We start from the raw sequence: 14,839 nt of genomic DNA, 5'->3' as shown, positions 1-14,839 counted from the left end.
AAATCAGAAAAATAGAACAATAAACCACAGTTGTGGAAACATTTCGATAAACCAATGTTTCTGTTCTAGTAATCGATTTGATATGATGCAGACCACTGCCAAAGTTCCACGGATTTTGTTTTAAACTTTACTAAAAGCCCATGTACATAAATATTTGTCAACTGGGATCAAAATAGTTTACTACCATTCCTTCCATTATTGGAAGGAAACACAATACATTTTTTAATAAAAGAGTAAAATCATCTGAAGATTAATCATATCTAAGAATATGGATAAGCTTGCTCAAACTATTTAGCATCAGGTTTATTCAATTGACGGTTTTCGTAAAATTTATCTGAAGCCTTTCTACTGCCAATGTACCTTGCTTTTTTTAAAAAAAAATTAGCTTCTATAATTGATTAAAATGATAGTCATTAACATTCTGGAGTCTTCAATTTTTATTTAGTTTCAACAACTGAAATTCCTACTTATTCAACAACTGAAATTATTTCCTACCTATTCCTACTCCTACTTATTTTCTATCAAATGTCTTCATTTAGCATTAATATAAATACCTAAAAAATAAAAATTAGGTAAAAATAAAAAAACAACAACATTTTCTCAACAAAACTAAAAATTAAATATTATTGTTATCAATAAAAATTCAGTGAAAATGAAAAAAAAATCCAATGTGTAGAAAACCATAGATTTTGAATCATGATTAAATTTTATTTCGGCATAACTGAAGATATACTCGTATAACTGAAATATCTTTTCGGTGAAATATTACTATGAAGTAAAATATTACTGTATGCGATACGTAATAGTCTATTCAAATGATCATAGCCGAAATCAATAAACGCTACTAGGTCCAGATTGTTGATTTAAAACCTGAAGCTAGATGCCATTTTGGTGGAGAGAAAGCACGTGTTATTTAAAATGTTAGCACTATTACTCGAATATTTCTTGGTTTCTTAGCAATAATAATAAAAGAACAGTAGTCAAAACTTATTTAGTATAATAAAAAAACTGTAATTTTATTTAACAGTGTTAATATTTAAAATCTCAATGAAAAAAATTTTTTTTTATTAAAACGATAGGCCAATTAAAAAAAATAAAAGTGCAATCTAGCTAATTAATATTAATATAAGAGGTACCTAGATAATATCCCCACTAGGTAAGCCTATCCTAGAGGTAACATACCGAATTTGATGGGCTTCACCTCCACCTCTAAAGCCTGATGTCCAGGCTGTTCCATACCAGCAACCCAGTAACCAAAAAAGATACGAGGTCAAAAATCCAATTTTAAGTAATAGTTTAAATGAACACCACTTATTCAGAATATTTAGATAAAAGATTTAAAAAAAGTTCATTTCACTTTTATTTATTTTTTTAATTGGTAATTACTCTTTATACCCTTATAATTTTTTTAATAAACAAAAACTAATTTTCATTTAAAAATATATGTTTGAAATATGCTTTTAGAGTAGAAAATAATTTAGGAAATTTTCGTCTGATTTATGAATATATAAATTTTTACTTTTATTGAATAATAGAAGCACTTTAATGTATTTGATAATAATAATAGTAATTATTAATTAATCATGCGATGGTGGAAAAATAAAATATAACGAGTACACCTTACAATACTGAGACTAAATATCAGAAGTTTGGGATTTTCCAAGAATGGCAGATTCCTGTTCATGGAAGTAAAGAATCCACGGAAGAAAATATTAATTTTCTCTAGAAAGCTAATAAAGAAAATTAATTTAATTATAGATCATTTTTTAAATTTTATGTGATAGATTTTCAAATTTTATGTGATAGATGGTGTGATAGATTTAATAATTATAATAATTGGTGTAAATATAAATTTTGTTTACTGAACAATTGGAAACATGGCAGAGTTGGGGAGAAAACGAATACTATCGTTAGCTACTACAACAAACATGCTGGGTTTATTTGTGAAACATTATCAAGTTTTCGTCTGTTTTATGTTTTTCAACTTTTTTTTACACATTAACGTATGTTCTTATATGATGACAAATTTAAACTATCTAAATAAAAAAAATACATAGGAAATATTTTTAAGCATAAATATACACATATATATATATATATATATATAACTCAGCAGTTATGTGGAACATCATCCTTATCCAAATTTAGTTTTCTCAAACTATTAATTTCTTGATAGGCTTGGTAAAATTTTTGTATGCGTTAAGGAGTTAGAGGAAGGGTATTAAATTCTAACCACCTATTTTCATACCTTTTTATGCAGAGAGATCTTATAAGTAAGCCCATTTTTTGTAACTATCTTTTTACCTCCCATATTTCTCATTTTCCCACCTTCAAAAATCAAATGTAGTTATTTTAATATTTTTTTCTTAGGATTCCTGGTGAAATAAAAAGATTTTTTTTCCTCAATGAAAAATAGCTATGAATTCATTGCAATTTATTTTCGAAAAATTTTCCCCATTCTATGGTACTTGAACTATAGCTCAATGTTTTTTTAAGGATATCAATGGTGATTAACGATTTCTGTTCATTCAATTTTTTAGATGAAAAGTTTACTTTTTGTTGTTATTTTTCTAAACATTATGTATGAAAAAACTAGTTGTAAAAGTAAGTTGAATAGTTTACGTGTTTAACAAACTTACCATAATATACATTATACTTTTTGTTATTTTACAATGGTGTTCATCACTCATTTAGATATTACTGTATTGCTGACAAATGTAATATAATGATACAGAATTGTGTTTAAAATTTACGTAATCTTTAAAAACAAAATTACTTGCAAAAGAAAAGCTGAAAAGTTAAAATTGAAACTACAAAATGGGTTGATGTAAAAATGGTTGTCTGGAAATAAGACACTCAGAAACTAACTACACAATACAGACCATACCACCAGCCACCATACAGGAAAACAAAAAATATGACTGCATGATAATGTCAATCATCCTAATCTCTTTTATTTGCATAATTTATGGTATAATGTTTTGCTTTATATCTTTCTACTTTTTATTTTTCCAGCTGCTAACTCACGACACAGCTTAATATTAAAAGTAATTTTAACACTATTGTTGTTTGGTAGATTGTTTGCTGATGTTGTGAATGACGCTGCTATGTTTTTAGATCTGATATCTGGTTATTTTCAAGATTTCTTTTTGCCAATAGTCTGTGTATCTGGAGTATTGAAGGTAATTNTTTATATATATATTTCGACTGTTCGTGTGTATGTCACTGAACTCCTCCTAAACGGCTGGACCGATTTAAATGAAATTTTCTGTGTACCTTTAGAAGGATTCGCGAATGGTTTAGATTCACAAGTCGTCCAATTTCAATTGTTTTTTTAATTAATTTTTTAATGAGTGGGAAAAATTCTACTTCTTAAAAGTTATACTTCTTATGCGACTTCCAACAAGAAAGCGTTAAACGCTTAACGCTACATTTTTATTGGCCGGGAAATCACGTGGTAGGATCCAGTTTTCCCTCATTCGTTTCCATATTGTTTTGGTTCTCACTAGCATAAAAATAATAAAAGTCATAAAACTTTTGTTTTTCTGTTTATATTTTTTTAGTTTGAGTCGTTGAATAGAATTTGTAATTTCGTGTTTTTATTGTGTTTGAAGAGTTTTGAAGTGTGCATTTTAAAAATGTAAAAACTACACATTTTGTAGATTCAGTGCGGAATTGAAGTGAGTATTTTGTATAATTTTAGATCGAATTTATACGTGCGTTGGTTAACAAACACTGTTACCTATAAATTTATTTGTGAAGCTAATTGATTTCATATAAAACTTTTTCAATTGTTTTTATTTAAAATTTCTTATTTGAAATATTAAAAAAAAAAGCAAAAAAATAAAATTCCACATTTTTTTATCTAAAATTTGGTACAATAAATCTTTTCAGTCCTGTTACTTAATTAAATCATTTTCAATAAATTACTCATATTTTTATGTACTATTTTACAGTATTTTGTTTTACAAAGAAATGCCACGTCTTTGTGGAAGAGCAAGAAATATTGGTCGACGCACTCGAAACGCACAATTGGTCCATGATCGTCGATTGAATAGAACAGATGAAGAACACTTGACGGATAATGTGAATTCAAGAAATCAAGTTGCATCTTCGCGTGAAAATGAAAATTCAGAGCAACGCAATCAACGTCTTCGTGCAAATGCATTAAATGCACGTAATCAACGGCGAATGCAAGATAATCGAGCATTGATACGAGCATCACTTAATCGTCTTGCGTTTGAATATGACCCTGAAATAGATTATTCGTCACATGCATTAATCTTAATCGGTAGTATGGACAACGAGGGTCAATATTGTCACGCTTTAAAGTACAAAGGTGAATCAGCTGGTTTATGTTGCGCATCTGGAAAAATTTTACATATACCGTTAAATCCACCACCGGAACCTTTGAAAACATTATTAGCTGGAACCGCATCTCAATCGAAATTGTTTTTGCGGAAGATTCGTAAATTCAATTCTTGCTTTCAAATGACATCATTTCGAGCAACAAAAATTGTTCATAATGAGGACGGTCGTAATTTTGAATCTACATTTAAGATTCAAGGTCAAGTGTATCACCAAATTGGTTCATTGCTTCCAATGTCTAATGTCGATCCAAAATTCTTACAAATTTACTTTATGGGTGAAGAGGAGCAACAAACTCATACCCGATGCGTATACAACCATATAGAGCAGATGGAGGAACGAGAAATTGTGGACATTTTGGAAACGTTCTAGCAAAACCATAACCAATTGATACGATTGTTCAAGACTCTTTCCAACAGACTGCAAAATGAAAACTACGCCATTGTTATTAAAGCAGACAAAGTGCCCTATGGAGAGCACGCAGGCACATATAATGTTCCAACTGTTAATGAAGTTGCAGTTGTTATGGCTGGTGACCCATGTGAACGACCATGTGATGTAATGTGAATGTCGAGATATTAGCATACAACGCACAGATAATACAATACAAATAATTCAAGACAATCATTGTTCTTACGACGCACTGCAATATCCGTTGATATTTTGGGAAGGAGAAGATGGATATCATTTAAATATTAAACAAAGGAATCCAACAACAGGCTCAACTTATAGATTATTTTATAATTTTTTTTAATCAATTATTTCCGTTTATCTTAAAAATAGTTTTATTTACAGGTGAAGAACTAATCAAGAAAGTTAGTGCGATGAACTTCTACGCAAACCGGTTGATGATTCGTGAAAATGAAGATAATAACATTCTCCGATGCAGACAGCTATTTCATCAGTACATTGTTGATATGCGTGTAAAATTTAAAGTGAGAGATTGCGTTATATAAAATTTAATCAAGCGAAACTTCGTTCTGAGGAGTAGATTCATTTGCGTGACGCCATAATCGGTAACGCAGATCCAACGAATGATATCAACAACATCGGTACCGCATATATTCTTCCATCTGGTAATCCGCGTCATATGCAAGAATATATTCAAGACGCCATGACTTACGTGCGCGCATACGGCCGACCAGATCTTTTTATCACATTTTCGTGCAATCCAAACTGGGATGAAATTAAAAATTTGCTGTTATCAGGTCAAACATCGATGCATCGGCATGATATCATTGCACGTGCTTTCAAACAAAAATTGAAATCTCTAAAGAAATTGATTATACATCACTCGGTATTTGGTGAAAAACGATGTTGGCTTTATTCTGTTGAATGGCAAAAACGAGGTTTACCTCATGAGCATATTTTGATTTGGTTGGTGGACAAAGTACGCCCAGAAGAAATTGACAAAATTATTTCAGCAGAAATTCCGAATCCGAATGTTGATCAAGAATTGTTTGACATTGTGACTACTAATATGATCCATGGTCCATGTGGTTCTTTCAACATGATGTCACCATGTATGGATAATGGAAAATGAACGAAACGTTTTCCTAAACCATGTCAAACTGACACTATCACCAATATCGATGGTTATTCATCTTACCGTCGTAGAGATGTAGACATTGGCGGTCAATCATATGAATTGCGCTTATCAAACGGTGTAAGAGTTGACATCGATAATCGCTGGGTGGTTCCATACTCAGCATTGCTGTGCAAAACCTATAAAGCACGCATAAACGTTGAGTTATGCAGTTCGGTGAAGTCCATGAAGTACATTTGTAACTACGTTCATAAGGGCAGTGATAAAGCTATATTTGCTGTTCAAAATGTAAATAAGAATGTCGAAATAACAAATTATTAAATGGGACGATACATAAGTAGTAATGAAGCTATTTGGCGAATTTTTGCATTTCCTATACATGAAAGGGATCCTGCTGTTGTACATCTGGCTGTGCATCTTGAAAATGGACGACGTGTTTATTTCACAGAACAGAATGCACTACAACAAGCTTTAGCACCTCCAAAAACAACTCTTACTGAATTTTTCAACCTTTGTAATCGACAAGATACTGTTGGTGAATTTGCAAAGACATTAATGCATACTGATGTTCCTAAATTTTTTACATGGAATAAATAATCAAAAAGTTGGGAACCACGGAAACGAGGCACTCCTGTCCCAGGATTTGCCGACATAGTTATGACAAATACTTTAGGACGATTATATACAGTTCATCCTAAGCAACGCGAATGCTTTTTTCTGCTTTTGTTATTGGCCAACGTTCCTAGACCGACATCCTTCCAATACTTGCGAAAAGTCAACAGTACTTTATACGGCACTTTCTTTGATGCGTGTCGTGAGTTACATTTATTGGAGGATGATAATCATTGGGACCTCACACTTGCAGATTCACTCATCTCCACAGCAAATTCGTCAATTATTTTCAATAATATTGACAACGAGTTTTCCGTCTGAAGCATCTGCTCTGCGGAATAAATATAAAGACTCGATGAGTGAGGATATTTTGCATCGGATAAGAATTACTAATAAAAATCTCAGTATTTAATTCTCCGCCGAAATATATAACGAGGCATTAATAATGATTGAGGATATTTGTATTCTTATTTCGAACATGCCACTTATAAATTTTGGCATGCCTGCGCCAATCCGCCAAGCAGCAGATATCATCAACAGCGACGTTCAACGTGAACACCAGTTCGATATGACTTCTCTGGCTACTTTTGTTGCTAACAATGAACGATTGCTTACTGCTGAGCAACGAAATATATACAATGATCAAATTAACGTGTCAATTGCAGCACAACAAGGTGGATTCTTTTTTCTAGACGCACCAGGTGGCACTGGTAAAACATTCCTCATCTCACTAATACTTGCACGCATTCGATCTCATAATTATATTGCATTGGCAATTGCTTCATCAGGAATTCCAGCAACCTTACTTGATGGTTGACGGACAGCGCATTCAGCCCTTAAATTACCTTTGAATATTCATACCAATCCCGAAGCAATGTGTAACATAAAGAAGCATTCAGGCTTGGCTGAAAATTTGAGAAGATGTAAAATTATTATCTGGGATGAATGTACAATGGCCCACAAGCATTCGCTTGAAGCTCTCGATAGGCCCCTAAAAGATATCAAAGATAATACTCGGCTTTTTGGTGATACTCTACTGCTGCTGTCAGGTGATTTCAGACAAACATTACCCGTCATTCCATGTGCGATATATGCGGACGAAATAAACACATGTTTGAAAGAATCTTATCTGTGGCGAAGTGTCAGTAAATTATGCCTTACTCTTAATATGCGTGTTCAACTTCAAAGTGATCCATAAGCGTCAAGATTCTCTGAACAACTGTTAGACATTGGCAATGGCAAAATTCAATTGTATGAAGATACACAATATATTCGACTCCCACAGAATTTTTGCAACACGGTGCCTTCCAAAGAGGAGTTAATAAAAAGTATTTTTCCAGATTTGCCACATGATTATATTAATAATGCATGGCTACGTGAGCGAGCTATTTTAGCCGCAAAAAATTTAGATGTTGACGCAATCAATTTTAAAGTACAACAATCATTGCCTGGTAGTGAAATTACATTCAAATCGATTGACACTGTTGTTGATCCAGATGAAGTTGTCAACTATCTTGCCGATTTTTTAAATTCACTGGATTTACCTGGAATGCCACCCCATAATTTTCGATTGAAGATTGGTTCACCTATAATTTTGCTTAGAAATTTGAATGCTCCGAAATTGTGTAATGGCACGCGACAGGCCATAAAAAAAATTCATAGGTAACATTTTGGAAGCCACTATTTTAAGTGGAAAATTTCAAGGTGAAGTTGTACTTCTACCGCGGATCCCAATGATTCCTTCAGATTCGCTTCTACCATTCAAACGTTTGCACTTTTCCAATCCGCTTAGCATTTTCTATGACTATTAATAAATCACAAGGTCAAACAATGACAATTTGTGGCTTAGATTTAGAAAACCCGTGCTTTTCTCACGGTCAATTATATGTTGCGTGTTCCATAGTTGGAAAACCCTCGAATTTGTTTGTGTATGCTCCTGAAGGATTAACCAAAAATATTGTACATCTAATAGCATTACGATAACTTAAGTTCTCTTTTAATTGAAAAAATATATATGTTATAAAATAGTTTAAGTTTTCACTTTTTTACCTTTAATTCAAATAAGTTTAAGTTTTGATTTAAAACAACCTCTGCATTTAACTTCGCTGATACTATACATATACACACACGCTATCGATTGGTCGAATTGTGATAAGATATATGTAATGACCTTAGATAATATGATAACTTTTTAATAAAAATTTGCATCAAAACGATCCAGATAGTTACAGCTTATTCAAAAAAATTTGAAATTTTCCAATTAAAGACGTGTGTACAGGACATCGTCTGTCGGGTCCGCTAGTATNTTTTTGTTTTTTTGGTCTACTGTGCATATATATATATATATATTCGGCTTATTTTTCGGCTGATATCGTCTTTTATGATTTTGAGAATCATCTTAGTATAGCTGTTAATTGACTTTATTTTCAAAATTATGCCGGGTTATTATGTTTCTTCAGATTCCATGTTTTGGTAAGTTTAGTTGCCGCTAATTTTATAGGAGTGGAAAACTATAGTTTTAGATGTCTTTTTTACACTTAAATATAATTTCAGCAAGACTTTTAATATGAAGACAGTTTATGAAAAGTATTATACATCATACTTATTCACTTAAGAAGCAAGTTTCCGTTTTTAAATAACAGTGAATAAAGGAGAGTTTCATATTGACACACTAGCTGAGATTTTTTTTCTTTTAAATTTAAAATTTTGCGAAACATAGTGGGCATAGCCATGTATTGAGAATAACAGTGGACATAGTCTCAATCAATATAAAAGAACTCTGCTTCTAAGTGTATTAGACGCCTGTGAAATCGATGCATATTGATCTTTCTCATCTCTCTCAAAAAATTACCATATCTTAGTTTTCTTTTCTTCATTCCAAAAACAGTAATTTTGAACTGGGAAAACAAAAGGAAAAAAAATAGCATTTTGCAAACATATTTCTTTTACGTACTTTTAAGGGTTTTTTTTATAATAAAAAAGCTTCTTCTTTTAACGTAAGCATTTTTTCCTGAATTCTCCATATTTCCATAAAAGTGGATTATTCTACTATTCTAAACTTAAAGATTTTCTAATTTTTGAAGCAGAATTCGATACTGAATATAAAATTCTTTAAACTGAGATTAAAATAAGGGAGAGTTTTATCTCCTCTAAAACCTATATAATATTTATCGTAGAAATATTTATATCTCTAGGCATTAAAAAAATGTTTCTTTCCTCAGCCACAATTCTGGGAGAATATATCTCCGCTGGCAAGTTTGCCAATAAAGCAGTGGGAACATCGTTCATAGTGTGCAAGTATATATAATGAGATAATGTAAAACTTATTTTGTAGATATTCTAAGTAGAGTATTTTTGAATAGAAATAGCACAATGAAACATTTATGTCTAAAATATACTTCAGATCTTTTTTTTTTATTCATTCATTATTTTGAATTCCTTTTTGGTGTAGTGCCATTTGAAATACATACAAAGAATTGCTCATACATCTGCGATACTTTTTTAAATAAAATAAAAACTTTAAATATTTTTATACCTAAAAATCCATGCTTTATTGTACAATTATAATTTTTTTTAATGAAATTACTCAAACTTTAACTTCTCACCAGCCTATTTCAGTGTAAACATAAAACAGTATATGATTCCGAAATTGCATATTATTATTTTATTAAAGTATAAGTATGTTAAAATTACAAAAAAGCAAAATATTTTTTTGAAAAACTAATTAAATTAAAATAACTGAAAGCCTCAACAAATATTCAGAATTTGATAGAATTACTTTTTTAAAGGTAACGTAATTGATATTTTACAGGAAAGGAATAGAAATAATTAAAACAAGATTCAAAATTTTTCAGAAGTATACATTGTTCAATTCCAAAACTTAGCGTCAAATATACAAAATTTGATTGAAATTTTAATAAAAAATTCTGCATATGCAACCTGCATCTATACTTACTAAAAAAATTCAAGTACTAACAATTAATTAAGATAAATTTGTTGCAATTCTAGATTTTATAACTCTTGTGAGAAATAAATCAGTTACATTTCTCGTATATTTCAAAAAGATCGTAATATTTGATCACTAAGCTAAATAAAATATACATGAAGATATTGTCCAAGCACAATACATAGATAGTTAAAATTTAAAAGAAATAAGAGAAAAGAATAATTTTTCTACTTGCAGAGTTACCCTACTAAGTTAAAACTTGTGTCTTATAATATTTTAACAGAAATGAACTTTTGATTGTAAAATATTTTAAAAATAATATGCTAAATATCTTTGAAATTACATTCAGTCATTTGAGTTTGTTGAATCATTTATATCAAAGAACACACATTAACATTTAATTAAGTAATTCCATTTGCTTCAAAAATATACAGATGGGGCGAAAGAGTTGACATAATTTTTTTTTTGTCTCGGCAACCGAATTTTTTCTAGTTTTGTTTCTTACTTAATTTTCCATCTTTCCATGGAAACTATATGTTATATGTTTCAAATCACTTTTATATCTCATTCCCGTTTGTAAAGTCTGGAAAATAGGCTCCTATTTTTGAGAGCTTGAAACCAGTCGACTTTTTCTTCGAATATATTTAAGTGAACGAAGTTCTTAAATTAAGTAACATCTTACCACTTCAGTTTCATAGGATTATTAATTTAACTATGATTATAATTTTAAAAAATTGATTGTGTATTGATTAAAAAATAATTTTGCGTTCAGAAACATTGTCTTGAATTTGTGCGAAATTTGCATGTAATATATAATTAAAATAGCATGATTTTTAACAAACATGTAGAAACAAATAAAAAAAATTAAACATCATTAATATGAGTTATAATAGTAAATAAGGTAAACATGAGTAACTTTTGCTAACAGAAATATCACTTTATTCCGAAAACAACTATGAAAGAACCAAATGAATATTTTACTTAGTATGCATAAATGTGTTCAGAAACTTATCGCCATCATTAAAAAGAAAAGGCGTAAACAGATTAAAACATAGTATTGATCGAATAGTTATTGGAATATTAATAGTTTACAAAGTATTTCTCAAATAAGGTTTTGGTATTAAAAGATGAAAATAATGTTTTAAAGTATTTTGCTATTTTAATAGTTCAAAACAAAGTATGTAAATTAGTTTTGGAATATTAATGGGTTGATGCAAAGTTATGCTTTAATAGTACTATGGAGTATTCATAAATTAAAACAAAGTATTGAAAGAATATTTTTGGAGGTATTTATGGAAAATGTTAAAAGAGAGAAATGTATGGATAAAATTTGTAGTTTTTTATGATTATGGAAACTAAATTTGACGTAACTTGGTTTTGGAATAATTATTGGCAATATAAACTAATTACCTCAATAAAAATATGTGAAACTTATAAAGACAAGTTTATCATATTTTCAAAATGTTAACAGGCCAATACAATATTTTTTCAATAATTCACCGCATTTCTACAAGGCGCTATTAAATTTCACCATTTTGAAACCAAAACTTCCAACAAAATATTTAAGGTCGTTTAAGTAAATATTTAAGTGTTTATTAGAGCTCCGAAGAATAACCACTTAAGAAGAAATAAAGAAAATTATTATCTGATTCAGTTTTAAAATAGATTATCTTCTTTTGCTTTATTTTCAAGAAATAATTTCCGATTTAGTGGTAAATGCTCTTATATAGATCTCGTGATTTTTTTAATGATTGTTGCCTAAAAAATTAGATCAGAAAATTTCTAAGAATAACTTTAAAGCAAACGTTAAAAAAGGTCATGCCTAATTTTGGAATAACTAATGTCTTTTATCATTCATTTAAAATTCATAAACTAATATAAGATTAATTAGTTATGCACATCCCCAGCTTCACATTATTACGCTTAGAATTTCTCAGTTACTTTGATTTTGATTATTTTTTAACTTTTTTAAGATAGATTAGTTTCTATGTGACTAAAAAAGTTTTATCAAATATGTTTATAAATGTTAAGCGTGATGATTAAAATGTATTACTAATATGAAACGTGTTTATGCCGATTAAAAATGTACATGATCCCTAAATTAACGTGAACCAATTTATAACAATTTCTTTAAGACTCAAAGACTCCTGATTCAATTACTTTTTACCTATAATGTGTATTTCGATTCATATATTAGGTTCCATATCTGTGATAACATGGGTGCAGAGAAAAAAGTTGAATTTTGCAGTTGGCACAATATTCTTTAAAGCATGTTCCCTATTTTATTTCAATAAGTTTCCAATATTTTCTTTTTTTATATCAATTTTTATATATTTAAGTATCAAATAATATTTTGAAATTATATTTCAGTATTTATTGAAATAAATTAATAACTTCACAAAACATCAATCTGATAAAATAACATGAAAACATTCATAAATGTTTATGAAATAAGCATGATGAAATAACCAAGTTAATATCATGTCATTAACTGAAATGCAATTGAATTTAGAAATATATATATATATATAATTATTTGATGAGAACTATATTGTTAAGTTTTGATAACGTCTAGGTTTTCAGATTGGTATAAATTAAAATACAATAAAATGTGTCAAAATGACAGTGTAATAAAAAATAAAATAAAATAAAAAAAACAGTTTTGAATGAAGGAAAATAATCCATTGACTACTAGGTTGAAAATAATTTCATTACGCCTAAAGTGAAAATAAGAAAGCTACTATCTTAAAATTAAGCGCAAATATGTATATTTATAGTTTTGCTTACATATATTGTAATTACCTTATTTTTTGAAACAAGGTTCTGATTATAGCAACTCAACATGTTTAAATTAGCAATTTGTTAAGTTTCAGGTATTCGTTTGATATATAGTATTTGTTTTCAGAAATAATTCTTCATATCACGATGGAATTTCCTAAAATGCAACTCGTTTAAGAGTTTTTTTAATGTTATAACACATATCCAAATATTGTATTCACATATCTTTTTAAAGAGATAAAAATATTATTAACTGTTGTAATAATTAATAATCATCATTTGTAATTTTACAATGAATAAAAAACAAATAATGAAACGTTTTTTCTTCCATTAACTTCTATGGCTTTAAAAATTAAGTGAATTTTAACTTTAAGCAAATTATGTAAAAATTACTTTACAGATTTCGGTAAAATTTGATATGAACTTTCTTTAATATAATAAAAATTAAATAAGTTCATAGCCCTTCCAATACTCTTGATCATGCATAATACCATGTGTAATTAATCTTGACTATGCGTAATACTTATATAAATTTGTACTGTAAGAAAGAGAGTCTATGGGACGGTACAAACAAAAACTGTTTCGGTGGGACTTGTTTTAATTTTTAAGTATGATAACATACTGCCATATTTTATCTGGTCAATGATTTTCTGGCAAATGAAAATATTTACCGGAATTGTTCTTAAGCTAATTTTTCGGATTTCTACCCAAAAGATCGTGTCTGAGACACTGGAAGGACACTAAGACACCCGAATACCATCTGTGACAGAAAACTGCTTTTGTGAGGGAATTAAAACATTTGTTATTCTCCAATATCCGTTTTTAAGTGTGCAATCACGTGACATGTTTGTAAGAGAAGGTACACCCTCTACTGATCGATTCCTTTCGTTCGATTCTCTGACTACCACCTCATACTTTTCGATCCTATGAGTGGTTATTAACTATAGCTATAACTAATAAACTATATAAATGTATTCTAAATTATATAGATGCATGCAGCTTATCTCCCCTTAGATTATGAAAGTCATGCTTATAATCAAACATATAATATTATGTATGTAATAGAAATATCTTGTTGATAAAAAAATAAATAAATACAATTTTAATGTAAATTAATATATTTAAAAAAAATATATGTTGAAAGAATAAATGCCTTAAATGATAAAAAAAGTAAATAGTTAACTCCATTTTAAAAAAGGAACAAAAGTCATTACAATTTAATTTAAGTTCAACATTGTATAGCTTAGATTACTTAAATTTTTTTTTGTATTTCATAAATAAAATATGTATTGAAATTTCTGGAAAAAAATTTTATATGTTATTTCATGACGTTAACATTCATTTTTTATGAGTTTTTAATATTTATAAAAATATTAGACTTTTTACAACATATAAAGTAAGCTCAGGAACGCTCAGAAATGAAATTCAATGCAAAAACTCCCTAGATATTAGCAAATAAATCAAGAAAATTCTTTTAATGTTTTCATAAAATTTTGGATCCATATTTTACGACATTTTTTTACTATTAATAAGACATCCCAAAAGCTTGCATATGTGTTTTTAAAAAACTATCATCACTAAACACAGGA

The 14,839-nt window shown here is 29.2% G+C and overlaps 2 protein-coding genes across 2 annotated transcripts; both read left to right on the top strand.

Annotated features, from left to right (window-relative positions):
• The first annotated feature begins 5,458 nt into the window (after nucleotides 1-5,458).
• LOC139425245 (uncharacterized) lies at nucleotides 5,459-5,911 on the top strand. Its single transcript, XM_071179190.1, has one exon. It carries the CDS (start codon nucleotides 5,459-5,461, stop codon nucleotides 5,909-5,911), a length of 453 nt encoding a protein of 150 aa, XP_071035291.1.
• Nucleotides 5,912-7,478: 1,567 nt separating this feature from the next.
• LOC139425244 (uncharacterized) lies at nucleotides 7,479-8,192 on the top strand. Its single transcript, XM_071179189.1, has 2 exons — nucleotides 7,479-7,671; nucleotides 7,753-8,192. Exons 1-2 carry the CDS (start codon nucleotides 7,479-7,481, stop codon nucleotides 8,190-8,192), a joined length of 633 nt encoding a protein of 210 aa, XP_071035290.1.
• Nucleotides 8,193-14,839: the final 6,647 nt, after the last annotated feature.

Source organism: Parasteatoda tepidariorum, chromosome 3 (genome assembly GCF_043381705.1).
Source record: "Parasteatoda tepidariorum isolate YZ-2023 chromosome 3, CAS_Ptep_4.0, whole genome shotgun sequence".
NCBI classification, from domain to species: domain Eukaryota; kingdom Metazoa; phylum Arthropoda; class Arachnida; order Araneae; family Theridiidae; genus Parasteatoda; species Parasteatoda tepidariorum.
Note: the sequence above shows the minus strand (reverse complement) of the source record. Positions and strands in the feature narration are given on the sequence as shown.

Excerpts from the sequence above, each read along its gene's own strand:
- LOC139425245 (XM_071179190.1), top strand. The coding sequence starts at position 5,459 with ATGCAAGAATATATTCAAGACGCCATGACTTACGTGCGCGCATACGGC.
- LOC139425244 (XM_071179189.1), top strand. The coding sequence starts at position 7,479 with ATGGCCCACAAGCATTCGCTTGAAGCTCTCGATAGGCCCCTAAAAGAT. Across the intron at positions 7,672-7,752 it reads TTATCTGTGGCGAAGTGTCA|ACATTGGCAATGGCAAAATT; the intron begins GTAAATTATGCC and ends AACAACTGTTAG.